The sequence below is a fragment of the Pseudophryne corroboree genome, chromosome 4 (assembly GCF_028390025.1).
Source record: "Pseudophryne corroboree isolate aPseCor3 chromosome 4, aPseCor3.hap2, whole genome shotgun sequence".
Taxonomy (NCBI): Eukaryota; Metazoa; Chordata; class Amphibia; order Anura; family Myobatrachidae; genus Pseudophryne; species Pseudophryne corroboree.
Genome location: NC_086447.1, coordinates 931,815,085 through 931,828,481, shown reverse-complemented (window position 1 = coordinate 931,828,481; position 13,397 = coordinate 931,815,085). Strand labels below are relative to the sequence as shown.

At 53.0% G+C, this 13,397-nt stretch overlaps 1 protein-coding gene across 2 annotated transcripts in view; it reads left to right on the top strand.

The window, feature by feature from the left end:
* PTPN14 (protein tyrosine phosphatase non-receptor type 14) overlaps positions 1–13,397 on the top strand; it is a 122,059-nt gene that overhangs the window by 76,278 nt on the left and 32,384 nt on the right. For both annotated transcript variants that reach the window (XM_063919082.1, XM_063919081.1), the window contains exon 5: positions 1,036–1,103. In XM_063919082.1, coding sequence (XP_063775152.1) covers positions 1,036–1,103 — 68 coding nt within the window. The remainder of the gene's footprint in view (positions 1–1,035; positions 1,104–13,397) is intronic.

Here is a 13,397-nt window from a genome sequence, read left to right as displayed (position 1 = left end):
GCAAAACCATGTGCACTGCAGCTGGGGCAGATGTAACATGTGCAGAGAGAGTTAGATATGGGTGGGTTATATTGTTTCTGTGCAGGGTAAATACTGGCTGCTTTATTTTTACACTGCAATTTAGATTTCGGTTTGAACACTCCCCACCCAAATCTAACACTCTCTGCACCTGTTACATCTGCCGCACCTGCAGTGCACATGGTTTAGCCCTTTAGAGAAATTTTTTTGCTGCGCAATCAGGTCTGATTACCCCCATAGTCTCCTGTTGATCCTCCCCCACCTGTAGGGGCAGCGTTTATTCTCCTGCCAGATGCACATTGGACCTAATTCAGACCTGATATTAGATGTGCTAAATTTAGCACATCTACGATCAGTCACGCAGACATACGGGGGGACGCCCAGCACAGGGCTAGTCCGCCGCGCATGTCAGGCCCGAATCCCCCGCACAAGTACAAAAGCATCGCAGCGAACAGTAGCTCCCTAACAGAGCAGTTCCTGCACGCTGGCAGGGAGCTACTTGTCGCTGTCTGGGTCGCAGCGACCGAGTGTGACGTCACGCGACCCGCCCCCTGCACGGTCCGGGCACACCTGAGTTGCCCGGACCGCGCCCCTAAAACGGCGGGCCAAACGCCGCTGGACTGCCCCCTCCTGCCCAGCGACCGCCTCTGCCTGTCAATCAGGCAGAGGCGATCACAGGGCTGAGACAGCCGTCGGCTGTCTGGCATATGCTGGCACACTGCTGCACCGGCGCATACGCAGCTCAGACCTGTGCGAAAACGCACAGCAGCGATCCGGTCTGATTTAGGCCCATTGGTCCGTAGCAGCCCCCGAGCACCGCCCAGGTCGGGGAGCCACTAGTGCACATACTGTATGTAGTATTTATTGATTTGCGCAAAAAACTGAATTTTTGGTTTCATGTGGAATTGGCTTTTAATTAGGAACGCTCATTTTCTGTGTAGAGATTGTGCTGTGGTCTTTCATTTCCAAACGTCTTGAAGCTTCTGATAACTAATACGGACGTGTTTTGTCTTGCAGTGGAATCTAAGGATTATACTCTCTTTGAGACACACGACTTCCTCAGAAATTACATGCTGTTTCCTGCGGTAAGTTCTCCCTTCGCATAAATTACCCCTCACAACTGCCCCCCTATTGGACCTAGATCCGCCTGACCCTCTCTTTTTTTTTTGAATAGAGTGTTTTTATTCAACAACATAATTAATGATACAGACATTTCAGTGTACACTGAGAAGCACATTCGGCATTACACATTATACTGAACCATACTCCTCTCCAAGGATATACATATACAGAAGACATTCCCCGTACTGCTGTTCCCGTGCATCCTTCCCACAATATACATATTTTCTGAAGTCTGTAAACAGATCATGATCCACATACTTAACATTTTAGATCTTTTCTCCCCGAACCATTATTGTAAATACCCCATCCAGTAGGCCAGTTATAGCCCACAACCCCTCTACCCCAAAACAAAACCCCCTTAAACAAACTCAAACCTAGTCCACCTAAGGTGTGTAAGGTGTGGTGCAGTAGCAAAATAATTAAACAAAATACGATAAATGAGAGAGAGAGGTCCGACTCAGCGCCTCAGGGCCCAAATAACGCACCACGGTGACGGCCAGTGCCCCCTAAATCCGAAGGGCAAGGGATGAGTATGTGCAATTGATCCAAGGAGACCATATTTTCTCGTATTTGGTAAGGGCATTATCTCCTATATAATAGCCCTAGTCTGTGATCTTGTGATTCATTTGCTAACGCTGGGCGGAGTCACAACAGTGGGCGGAGTTAGTCAAATGAGTCACAGATCTGGCCAAATCTATAGGACACTAGGAGCAGCTGCAGAAGCAGATAGTATGGACATGGCACAGGCAGGGTGCATACCTCCCAGCTTTCACACACACACACACACACACACACACACACACACACACACACACACACACACACACACACAGCGAAAAGGGGGCGTGGCTTCGCGGGAGGGCCCCCGTTTTCGTCAGTGAGGGGGCATGCCCAGCGCTCTGTGAGCTGCTGGCATGCCCCCAGGGGCTGATTATGAGACCGGGGGGCACAGGGTACTTGAGACAGGGGAGCCCTATCTCATTGCTGTGCCTGCTGTGGGTTGGGGGCGTGGCCTAATTGCGGGACGCGAGGCCACGCCCCATTATGCAAATTCCGGGATTTTTTTTTTTTTTTTTTTTTTTATGGAATTTTGGCCCCTCAGCTAGGGGTAAATCCAGAGGAGGTGGTCGCTCCCCCCTACACACCCGCACAGGCAGAAGAAAGCAGGGAGACTGCTGCCTCCCTGCAACACCCCAGACCTGCCAATATGCAGCAGCGTGTGCTGACTGTAGCACAATGCTGCCGCTGTTGCTGGCAGGACGGGGGAGCTTCTGAGCTGGGACAGAGCTACTCCAGCCAGGGGGCCCCCTAAAACTGTGGGGCCTACGGTACGTACCGCCTGCCCCCCCCCCTTAATCTGGCACACTCCACGCTTCTTAGCTGTAGTTTTGTGGGTCACCAGCCGCTGTGCACTTTCCGTACTGCCTCTGTTATCTCCAGCCCCTGCGACCCCACCGCTAGCTGCAGCGCTGCCACCCGCAGTGAGTTGCGCCCAGCTCCTTCACACACTTTAGCCGGCGGGTAGCGCTGCAGAAGTCCGCGCTGCTTGCAGGCTCTGACCCCCTCCTCCCTCCAGCATCAGCGTCTCCTGGGAGCTAACCAGTCACTCCCAGTCTCCCCTTACCATAGTGCCCAGCAGCCGTGAGGTCCGCGCCACGTGCATGCTATGACCCCCTCCTCCCTCCAGCCGCAGCATCTCCTGGGGGCTAACCAGTCACTCCCAGTCTCACCTTACCACAGTGCCCGGCAGCTGCGCGAGGTCTGCGGTGTGTGACTGAGGAGGGGGGGAGTGATGCGGACGGGCAGAGGAAGCAGGAATACAGCCTAAGAGAGTCAGCCATGCCAAGTCTCCACCAGCAGCAGATGCCAACAGGTTGGAGTGGAACAGCAGCAGCCAGCAGCAGTGACTCCGGTAAGACACATCTGTCTGTCACCACTGTTCTGTCCCTAATACCAATCTCTCCCGTGCCCTGTGTTCTGTCATGTCCCTGTAACCCCTGGCCTTGACCTGCCGCCCTTATCCTGGCCCTTTCACCCTTATCCTGGCCCTTTCACCCTTATCCTGGCCCTGTCACCCTTATGCTGGCCCTGCTACCCCTATCCTGGCCCTGTCACCCCTGTGCTTGCCCTGTCAACCCTATACTGGCCCTGACACCCCTGTCCTGGTCCTGCCGCCCCTACACTGACCCTGTCACCCCTATCCTGTCCCTGTAATTTCTGTCCTGGCCCCGTCGCCCATGTCCTGGCCCCGTCACCCCTGTTCTGACCCTGTCACCCCTGTTCTGACCCTGTCACCCCTGTTCTGACCCTGTCACCCCTGTTCTGACCCTGTCACCCCTGTCCTGGCCCTGTCACCCCTGTCCTGGCCCTGTCACCCCTGTCCTGGCCCAGTCAACCCTGTTCTGACCCTGTCACCCCTGTCCTGGCCCTGTTACTGCATACCCTCCAACTACCTTTTTGGCAGGTACAGTACCCGCAGCACCTCCAGACCTCTCCCCAATGCACCACACCTCCGCACCTTCCCCTCCACCACATGCGGCACTCCACCCCTCCCCCACATGCTGTGCCTCCAGACCCCCTACACCACCCGCGGCTCCCACTCCTCCGCCCCTTCACCACCCCCAGCAATCTCCAGGCCCCCTCCACCATTCACCCCCCTTATATGTCTCCCCCACACCTGCCCCCCTCCACCCGCAGCATCTGCAGACACCCTCCTCCATCCGCGGCCCCCCCCTCACCCACCCCTCCCGCACCAATGGCACCCCCGCACCTGCCCCACCACCACCTGCAGCACCTCCGGACCTCCTTCCCCATCTGCCGCAACACCCGTACCTGCCCCTCCCCTACCCATGGCGCCTGCGGACCCTACCCCACCAGCGGCACTCCCGCCCCTTCCCATCCCACAGCACCTCCGGAACCCTTCACCCATCTGCAACATCCCCACACCTGCCCCTCCCCCACCCATGGCACCCCTGCCCCTCCCACACCTGCAGTGCCTCCGGACCCCTCCCCCATCTGCATCCCCCACTCCTCTGCCCCTCCCCCACCCGCAGCACCTCCCAACCCTTCCCCATCCGGGCCCCACCCCCACTTCCGCCCCCCCTCCATCCGCAGCATCTACAGACACCATCCGCAGTACCCCCCGCACCCGCTACATTCTGTACATTGTGGCCTGCAGGTGCTGTTCACGCCGTCGCAAGGGGCTGCGCCTCCTTCACCATCGCACACCCTTTCATTGTGCAATATTTAACCACTAACAAAGGAATGCAGGTAATACTCCATATAACACAAATATTGAACCCCAGAAAGGCATGCAAGGGTTAAGGGGGCGCAGCCCCTTGCGACGGTGTGAAGAGCGCCCGTAGGGCGCGATGAAGCACCTAGTATTTCATATATACATAGCGGTCTTTCAATAGGGTATCCTTTACCAAACCCTTGAATGCAGGTATCGTGGGGGGATGCGGAGCCATCCATGTCCGCGCAATACACACCTTAGCAAGAGCGCACATAGGGGGTCATTCCGAGTTGTTCGCTCGTTATTTTTTTGTCGCAGCAGAGCGAATAGTCGCTAATGCGCATGCGCAATGTCCGCAGTGCGACTGCGCCAAGTAAATTTGCTATGCAGTTAGGTATTTTACTCACGGCATTACAAGGTATTTTCTTCGTTCTGGTGATCGTAATGTGATTGACAGGAAGTGGGTGTTTCTGGGCGGAAACTGGCCGTTTTATGGGAGTGTTGGAGAAAACGCTACCGTTTCTGGGAAAAACGCGGGAGTGGCTGGAGAAACGGAGGAGTGTCTAGATGAACGCTGGGTGTGTTTGACGTCAAACCAGGAACGAAACTGACTGAACTGATCGCAGATGCCGAGTAAGTTTGGAGCTACTCAGAAACTGCTAAGAAGTGTCTATTCGCAATTTTGAGAATCTTTCGTTCGCAATTTTACTATGCTAAGATTCACTCCCAGTAGGCGGCTGCTTAGCGTGTGCAAAGCTGCTAAAAGCAGCTTGCGAGCGAACAACTCGGAATGACCACCATACTGCGGGCATATATGCCCTCCCAACGAGACCCAGGGTCAGGATTGCCCACCCCCAAGATACAAAATCTCAGAGTCAGCAAGCCTCTCGGTATCCCCGTATGTTCCAGAATCGACCCGACCCCAGCCCAGAACGCCTGCAGCAACGGGCATTCCCATGTAAGATGCCAGAAGGTGCCTCCGGCGGCCCCGCACTTAGGACAAATATCAACACTATTGGTCCTAAATCTGGCCAGCCTGCTTTGCGTCATATATGATCTATGCAGAATGAAGAGCTGTATCTGTTGAAACCGCAGCGATTTGGTGACCTGGCTCGAGTTACCCAGAGCACCCTCCCAATCTTCCCCGTCTATGGGGCCCAAGTCACACTCCCAGCGCTCCCGAAGATTCGAGAGCGGGTCTGCATGAATTGTTTGAAGAAGGTACGAGTAGGTGAAGGAGATCACCTTAACTCGACCCAGTGAGTGTAGAAATGTTTTTATGGGGAAGGGGAGGAGCGCCGGGGGAGAATCTCCGAACTGTGCCTGCAAGGCGTGCCTGAGCTGTAAGAATCTGTAAAAGTGAGAGCTCGGAGGTCCAAACTCCTCCCTTAATTGCTGAAATGATTTCAATGAACCATCGCTATATAGCTGAGACATTGAAATTATCGAATACGGAGCCCACACCTCCCTACCCTCGAGAGACCCCAGTTCACTGAGCGATGTGGAGTGCCATAGGGGAGTATCTGGGTCCATGCCCTCGTACCCGAGCAGGCCCTTCAAAGCTAGCCATATCTTCATGGCCTGAAAGACAATAGGAGGTGAGAATCTAGAAGGACTCTCCCCCCCCCCCCCCCCCCCCCCCCCACCAGGACCTGCGCCGGGGAGAGATCCGGGTAATAACACCTAAGGAACGCCCAGCATAAACAAGCCTCCTCCCCTCCTCGGAGCCAAATACCGATATGTTACAACTGGGCAGCGTAGTAATACAATTGGAAGTGAGGCAAGGCCGAGCCGCCGTCCTTTTTTTGTCTGGTAAGGGTAGATAATTTTATTCTAGGCCTTTTATTGGCCCAGATCAAGGACGTTATGACACTATTTCATTTCCTGAAGAAGGCTGGAAAGATGTACACAAGGGGACTGCAAGAGAACATACAGTAGCTTGGGCAAAACTACCATTTTAATGAGCCCGACCCTACCCGTCACTGTCAGCGGAAGCTTACACCAAGCTCTCGACTTGCGCACAAATGACTGTACAAGAGGATCAAGGTTCAAGGGCACAAAGTCTGATGGATCGTTAGTAACTAGAATCCCAAGGTACTTAAACTGGTCCGTCCAACATAGCGGCAGGGAGAGCCTCGGAACCGGGGGAAGGGGGGGGGGAGCCCATAATGGGCATAATAAATGATTTGGACCAGTTTATGCGGAGACCAGAAAAACCACCAAAGGTCTCTGACCCGCAACACAGTAGGCATATCCACCGCGTAGTCTCGGAGGAATAACAGCAAGTCATCCGCATAAAGGGCTATTTTGTCAATGCATGAACCCGTATCAATTCCCCCAATGTCCGGGTGCGACCTAATCAAACAAGCCAGGGGCTCGATGGCTATGGCAAACAAGGCAGGAGAGAGGGGGCAACCCTGTCTGGTGCCCCATGTCAAAGGGAAGGAGGAGGAGATGTAGCCGTTTAACAGGACCCTGGCGCGTGGATTTTGATATAACAATTTGATCCATTGTATAAAATTAGGGCCAAAGCCCATGTTCCTCATGACTCCCCACAGGTAGGGCCACTCAACGCTGTCGAATGCCTTGGCCGCATCCAATGAGACCACAACCGCGTCCGAGGGGAAGTCATGAGGAGCCTGCAAAATAGTGTACAGCCTGCGCAAATGAATGGACGTGGATTTCCCAGGCATGAAGCCGGATTGATCCGGATGAATTATAGATTCAATAACTAAGTTGAGCCGGACCGCGAGAATTTTCGCCAGGATCTTGGCATCGGTGGGGATGAGGGAAATCGGCCTGTAGGACTCCAAAAAATTAGGGTCCTTACCAGGTTTTGGGAGCATTATAAGGACAGCCTCGGACATTGAGGGAGGAAGGCGATTAGCGGCAAACATATCAACATACATGTCATGCAGCTTAGGACCAAAGAACTTAATGTAGTGTTTATACAGTTCCGTGGGGATACCGTCACTACCCGGGGATTTACCACTTGGAGACACCTCCACCGTCGCCGTCACCTCCTCCAGAGTCAAAGGCGCGTCCAAAGCATCCCTAGCCTCAGGGGAAAGTTTAGAAAGGGGTATATTTGTCAGGTACAGGTCTAAGTCCTCCATGGAGCATGTCAGCCGACTATCATAAACCTCCCTAAAGTAAAGGAGGAACATCCGTGCAATGTCAGGGGTGTTATCTACCGTGGAGCCGTCAGGGCCAAGCAGCTGCGCTATCGCAGTCCCAGGTCGGTCATAATGCATCAAATAGGCCAGCAAACTACCTGGTCTGTCCGCCTGCATATATATATATTAGTGGCCCTAAACAAGAGGGAGCGTGCATTTTTGTCTGAAAGGTGAGCCAGCCAGGCCTCCTGAGCCATCTGCCAACGGGCCTTCAGTGCAGGGGTACCCTCGGTCAGATAGCGTGTCTCCAGGTCCCTACACTCAGACTCAAGCTGTCTCTCCGTCGCCCTACGAGCTACCTTGCAGGCAGCAATTTTGCCAATCAATGTACCACGTAAATAAGCCTTGAATGCATCCCAAACAACCGGGGCCAAGGCCGTGCCCACATTATCCGCAAAAAAACCCTCCCACATGGACGCTAAATCCAGGCAGTCGCCCAGCTGGGCCAACCAAGACGGATGCAACCTCCAATACGACTGTCACCTCTGGCAGTCCCCATCCAGCTACAGCACCAGGGGTGAGTGGTCGGACACCCCCCGTGCCTCGTAATGAACATCCGCTACACCAGGCAAAAGCTCAGGTGAGACCAGGGCCAGGTCGATTCTGGAAAAGGAGCCGTGCGTACTAGAGAAGCAGGAGTATTGCCGAAGCGTAGGATACCGAGTCCTCCAGACATCTACCCACTGCATACTATCTAGAAAATCCGCAAACTTAGATCTAGATGAATTCGGGTTGCCCCCCGCCCCCGGATCCCGAGGAGCCCTCCATCTGTCCAAAGAGACATCCAACACATTGTAGAAGTCCCCCAGGCAGATGACAGGAGTGTGGGGGGAGGAAGCAACAAATGAGGCGGCCTTCTGCAGGACATCATACGAAAACGGGGGAGGAACATACACAGACAATAGGAAAAAATTACAGGAATACAATTTACATTCTAGAAACACGTATCTACCATATGGATCTGTATTTACCCTGATCATCTCAAACTGTACTGTCCTCTTTATCATTACCGACACCCCTCGGGAATAAGAGGAGTGCGAGGAATGATACGCCCACCCCACCTAAGGCCTGCGGAGCGACAACAGCCTAGTACCCTCCAAATGGGTTTCGCTCAGACAAATAATGTCCGGGCCATATTTCTTGATCATTTTAAATACTAAGGATCGCTTTACTTTGTTGTTAATGCCCTGGACATTCCACGCCAAGAATTTTAAGGGAGACATGTCAGCCAATGTACCAACAGGGACACAGCACTCCTAGATACCAGAAGGCAAAGAGGAAATACCATCATCAATGCCTTCCGGGCAACTGCCCGCCCGTACGGTGCTCCACTCCCGCAATCATATCGTCCGCAGGCCCCGGTCCCCGAGCCGAACCCCATAAAACAGTACAACCTCACCACACTGTCTGATTGACAAATATATAGACACCATAAATCTAAAAAACAGAACAAAAAAACTGCTGAGAAGCCAACAGCGGCCCCCGAACAACCCCCCACCCCGTATACCTCCCCGAACTGTGGCATACACATATCCCTAACAGAACTCTAGCCCTGGAGATCCCAAAGCCTACGGCGACACTGTACTAGGCGTACAGATCAAAAACACCCCAACACAAAAACCCTTATACGTTTATATCACTTTTCAGTAAAGTCCAGAACCACTAAACAAGAGGAAGCTCCCCGGACTTATACTTGCGGATTGTAGGCCCATGGAGGAGGGCGACCTGGTGTCAGTCTGGAGCCAGCTGGCGGACCCCTGGAGCATATCTGTCCAACCAGGAAGCCGCCTCCCTTGGCGAGCTGAAGAACTTGGTCTTCCCATCTGCCACCACACGCAACCTGGAGGGGAACAGCATCGAGTAGGGTAGATTCAGGTCACGAAGACGTCGCTTAATGGGAAGAAACTTGGCCCGGTCTTTTTGAACGTCCGCTGCAAAGTCCGGAAATGCCGACACCCGGATTCCGTTCCGGAGCAGGGGGCCCTTCACGCGTCCCAGGCGCAAGACAGAGTCCCGATCCTTATAGTGCAGGAATTTTGCAATAAAAGTTCGTGGCGGGGCGCCTGGGGGCAAAGGCCGGAAGGGCACTCGGTTAGCCCGCTCCACTGCAAACTGGGAGGTAAAGGATTCAGCGCCATATGCCTCTTTTAGCCAGGACTCCAGGAAATCTTCGGGGTGTGCCCCCTCTTCCTTTTCAGGTAGGCCCACGAATCTCACATTATTTCTGCTGAGTCTGCCCTCCATATCCAGGAGTTTAGTTTGCAGTGTCGAGACTTGTTGTGTAACTGCAGACACAGATCGTTGCATAGGGCCGCTGAGGTCCTCCAGATTAGAGACCCGCGCCTCGGTTTCGCCCACCCTCTCCCGGACTCGCTGGATGTCCTGTCGCAGCAATGATAAATCGCACTGCACCTTCTCCATTTTGTCCGACAGGCGTTGTTCGCTGGCCGCTATGGCCTCCAGGACCTGCTGGATGGAAGGAGCAGATGGCTGTACATTCACCCCTGAGTTGGCCCCGGCCGGGGGATCCATTCTGGCAGAAGGGGAGGGCTTAGGAGATGACTGCGTCGGCTGGGTTGCAGGCTGTCGAGCAAACCTCTCCAATTTAGCCGTGGCCGCGCTCTGGCCGCCCCTCACCATCGTATCAAGGCCCAGCAATACTCAAAGTCCCAATATTCAGTGTCAAGAAGTATAACAGTGGGTGGTGAATGCAATATCAACAGCACGCCAGGGACCAGGATATCCAGCTGTAATATTGAAGGGGGAAGGGGGGACCAGAGGGATCCAGTGGTGTATATATATATCTAGTTTATGGTATTCCAGCAGCAAAAGGCAGGGCAGCAGGGACCAGCTCAGTTCATGCAGTGAGGAGGGACACAGGGAGCTGCAGACAAAATGGCCACCCAGCACACTGACTCTCCCTTCTTCACTCCCTGTACCAGCCTTCAGGGGAGCAGGATTGTGCCAGTGTGGAGCCCTGGGGGTGCAGAAGTGGGGTGCCGCAGGCTGCTGTGGCCGCCGCGGGTGCGCGATCGCGTAAATTGAGGCCGGGGACTTGTTTGCGGCCTAGGCCTGAGGTCCGGGCAGCCGCTGGCGCGAGCCGGGAGCGCTCTCACGGGTCCTCAAACGATGCCCGCCGCCTCCCCAGTGCCGCTAAACAGGAGAGGAGCCAAGGGAAAGCCACAGAGAGAGCCCCAGGATTTGCTCAGGATTAATATCCAGGGAGCTCCTCAATCCTGCTGCCTAGTCCCTTGCCGCCGTGGCCACGCCCCCCTTCAGCCTCGTCTTTTAATCCTAAAACACAGTCTTCAGTTCTTCTTTACCTGAGTTCTTCAGCTTCACTCTTCAAGTCATTTAACCATAGACTCTAATTCTTCCAGTTTCTTCAATTTCTCCAATATTCGTGTACAGCCTGATTATTCATTAAAACTACAGTAATCTTCCTACGAAGTCCTCCTTTTCTTTACGCCCTCCGGCCAACGTTAACACTTAGTTTGGCTTCCACCCCATGAGGAGGAATTACATTCAGCCACCTCGTTTACTCTCCTCACAGGTAGCTGTCCCTTCAGCCAAAACTCGGTTGTCGGAACCCCCACTTACGCCGAGCGTGACAAACACAAACCCTATACGTAGTCGCTGCTCACATCTGCTGGTTTATACTGAAAGCATTTATTGTACCTACATGGTTCAGCTAAACCTAATCATTGTGGAGTTTAATGATCTGGGAAATAATGACCTGATTCTGCTCATCTGTCCTGGAAGCGGTCTCTCTGTCTGTCTCTCACTCTCTGTCTGTGTCTGTCTCTCACTCTCGGTATCTCTCGCTCTCTCCTGTTGATATCACTTTGTATTTGACATCCCGTGAAACCGTGACGGTCTCCGGCTGGAGAACATGTTCCTGCTGTACAAACAATGATAATATTGTTCAAAGACTTGTTTCTGTTTTGGAACCTGTGTTCTCCTGTGCGAGACGTGAACTGTGCTGCATTGTGTCCATCTGTCTAAACACCGTGCGGCAGCGCTCGGCCTGCGTGGAAATAGGCGGCCACTTCCCATTCTACCAGGAATAGATAATACTTTGTTTTTCCATAAAGGCAATTGTAAGCCCCAGCTATTATACGGTTAGTTATTATATAGCGCAGACATAGTCCGTAGCGCATTCACATCAGTCCCTGCCCCAGTGGAGCTTACAGTCCATACAGCCGGTAACGCTAGCCGTCACGCCAATTGTACGTTTATAGAAGAATGCTCCGCGGTCTATAAACCGTCATTTAAAGGTTAAAATCTGACTTGCCGACTCAGGGTCGGCGGCTAGCCGGCTGTGTAAGACTTTTCAGTGTTATATTCCGTTACTCAAGGTAAAAAGAATCTCTTCTCTGGGCGGGCTGTATCCATAAAAAACAATTGTGTTACATCCTCCGAGAACGCCAGCTGTATATACTGTATGTATTGTTTTATTGTATAAACCCGGAAGCCTTCATATCGAGGGCGGGACTCACGATGATGATGCATCCCACGACTTTATCTGCATTTACTAACGCCATATGCAAGAATATTCCAGTAAATGTCCGCTCTCCCGGGCCAGGATGCACCAAGGTTAAAAATGCGGCAGCACCTCCAAAAATTGCAGTTTTCAGTTTAGCGCATATGCACGAAGCCCCAGAATGCGGTAGATTTTGGGGCTTGAATGTGGTGGGCAGTCCCGTCTTTAGATGCCGTTGCCCACTAGAAGCCGATGGACTTCTATCCCATTTCCCCACTGAGAGAGATCCAATCGGATCCCACCCAGCCGCCCCGTGGCACGTGTCACGTGCGCAGAAAGGAATCTGGGTCATAAACCCGGAGGGATACATTCATTAGGTCAACACCACTTAGGTCCGACAGTCATTAGGTCGACCACTATTGGTCGACAGGGTTACTAGGTCGACAGGGTCATTAGGCTGACATGTACTAAGTCGAAAGTTCAAAAGGTCGACATGATTTTTTTTTAAATTATTATATTTTTGGATTTATACAAACTTTACAATCCACGTGGAATATGATTGGGAATAGTAACCTGTGCCGAGTGCAGCGGCACGGTGCACTAATTGGGGTTTCCCGTCACTTTACGAAGAAAACGACACAAAAAAAAGTAAAAATAAACAAAAAAAACCTCATGTCGACTTAATGACTGTCGGCCTAAGTTGTGTGGACCCAGCCCCGGAAGTCCTGTCATCGTAATGAATAGTTTTTGCCGGGAGAACTGTCCTTTGGGAGTTTCTTCAAGTATACTGCATTAGTAAATACTGTTATGGTTGTGTTGCGTTGCGGGATGCGCGATGCTTGATGCAACCCGCCCCCGATGAGAGCTGTCCTTGGCGATGTGGGGACTTCCGAGCTTAGGACCTGGAAGTCCGTCTGCTCATGTGTCGTCTGATGCACGCACCACAGGGGATGCTGGGAGGATCCCATAGGCTTCTATAGGGTAACACCAGCTATAGGTGGCGTTACCCATCAGCTCCAAGCTTGGCGCACTTGCGGTAAGTGGGCACACCTCAGAAAACTGCATTCTCAAAGGTTTGACCACAAAACACAGGTTGATGCGTCCCACCCCGGAAGAGCTGACCCGGCAGGTACGTGTCCTGCAGATGTCGGCGGTCACAGATGCCGGCATGCAGGGGAAAGAAGGCGGGATGTATAGCAATGTTCATCCAGATCTTGATCCGCCCCATGTGACGGACCCTCCGGTGTTCGCACAGGACACTATGGGAGTAGTTTGCGGTGCATTGTGCGTGTGGTAGTTGTACAGACATGTATCCTTCTCCCGTACACATACCTGTATGACAGAACAAATACCGTGTGCAGAG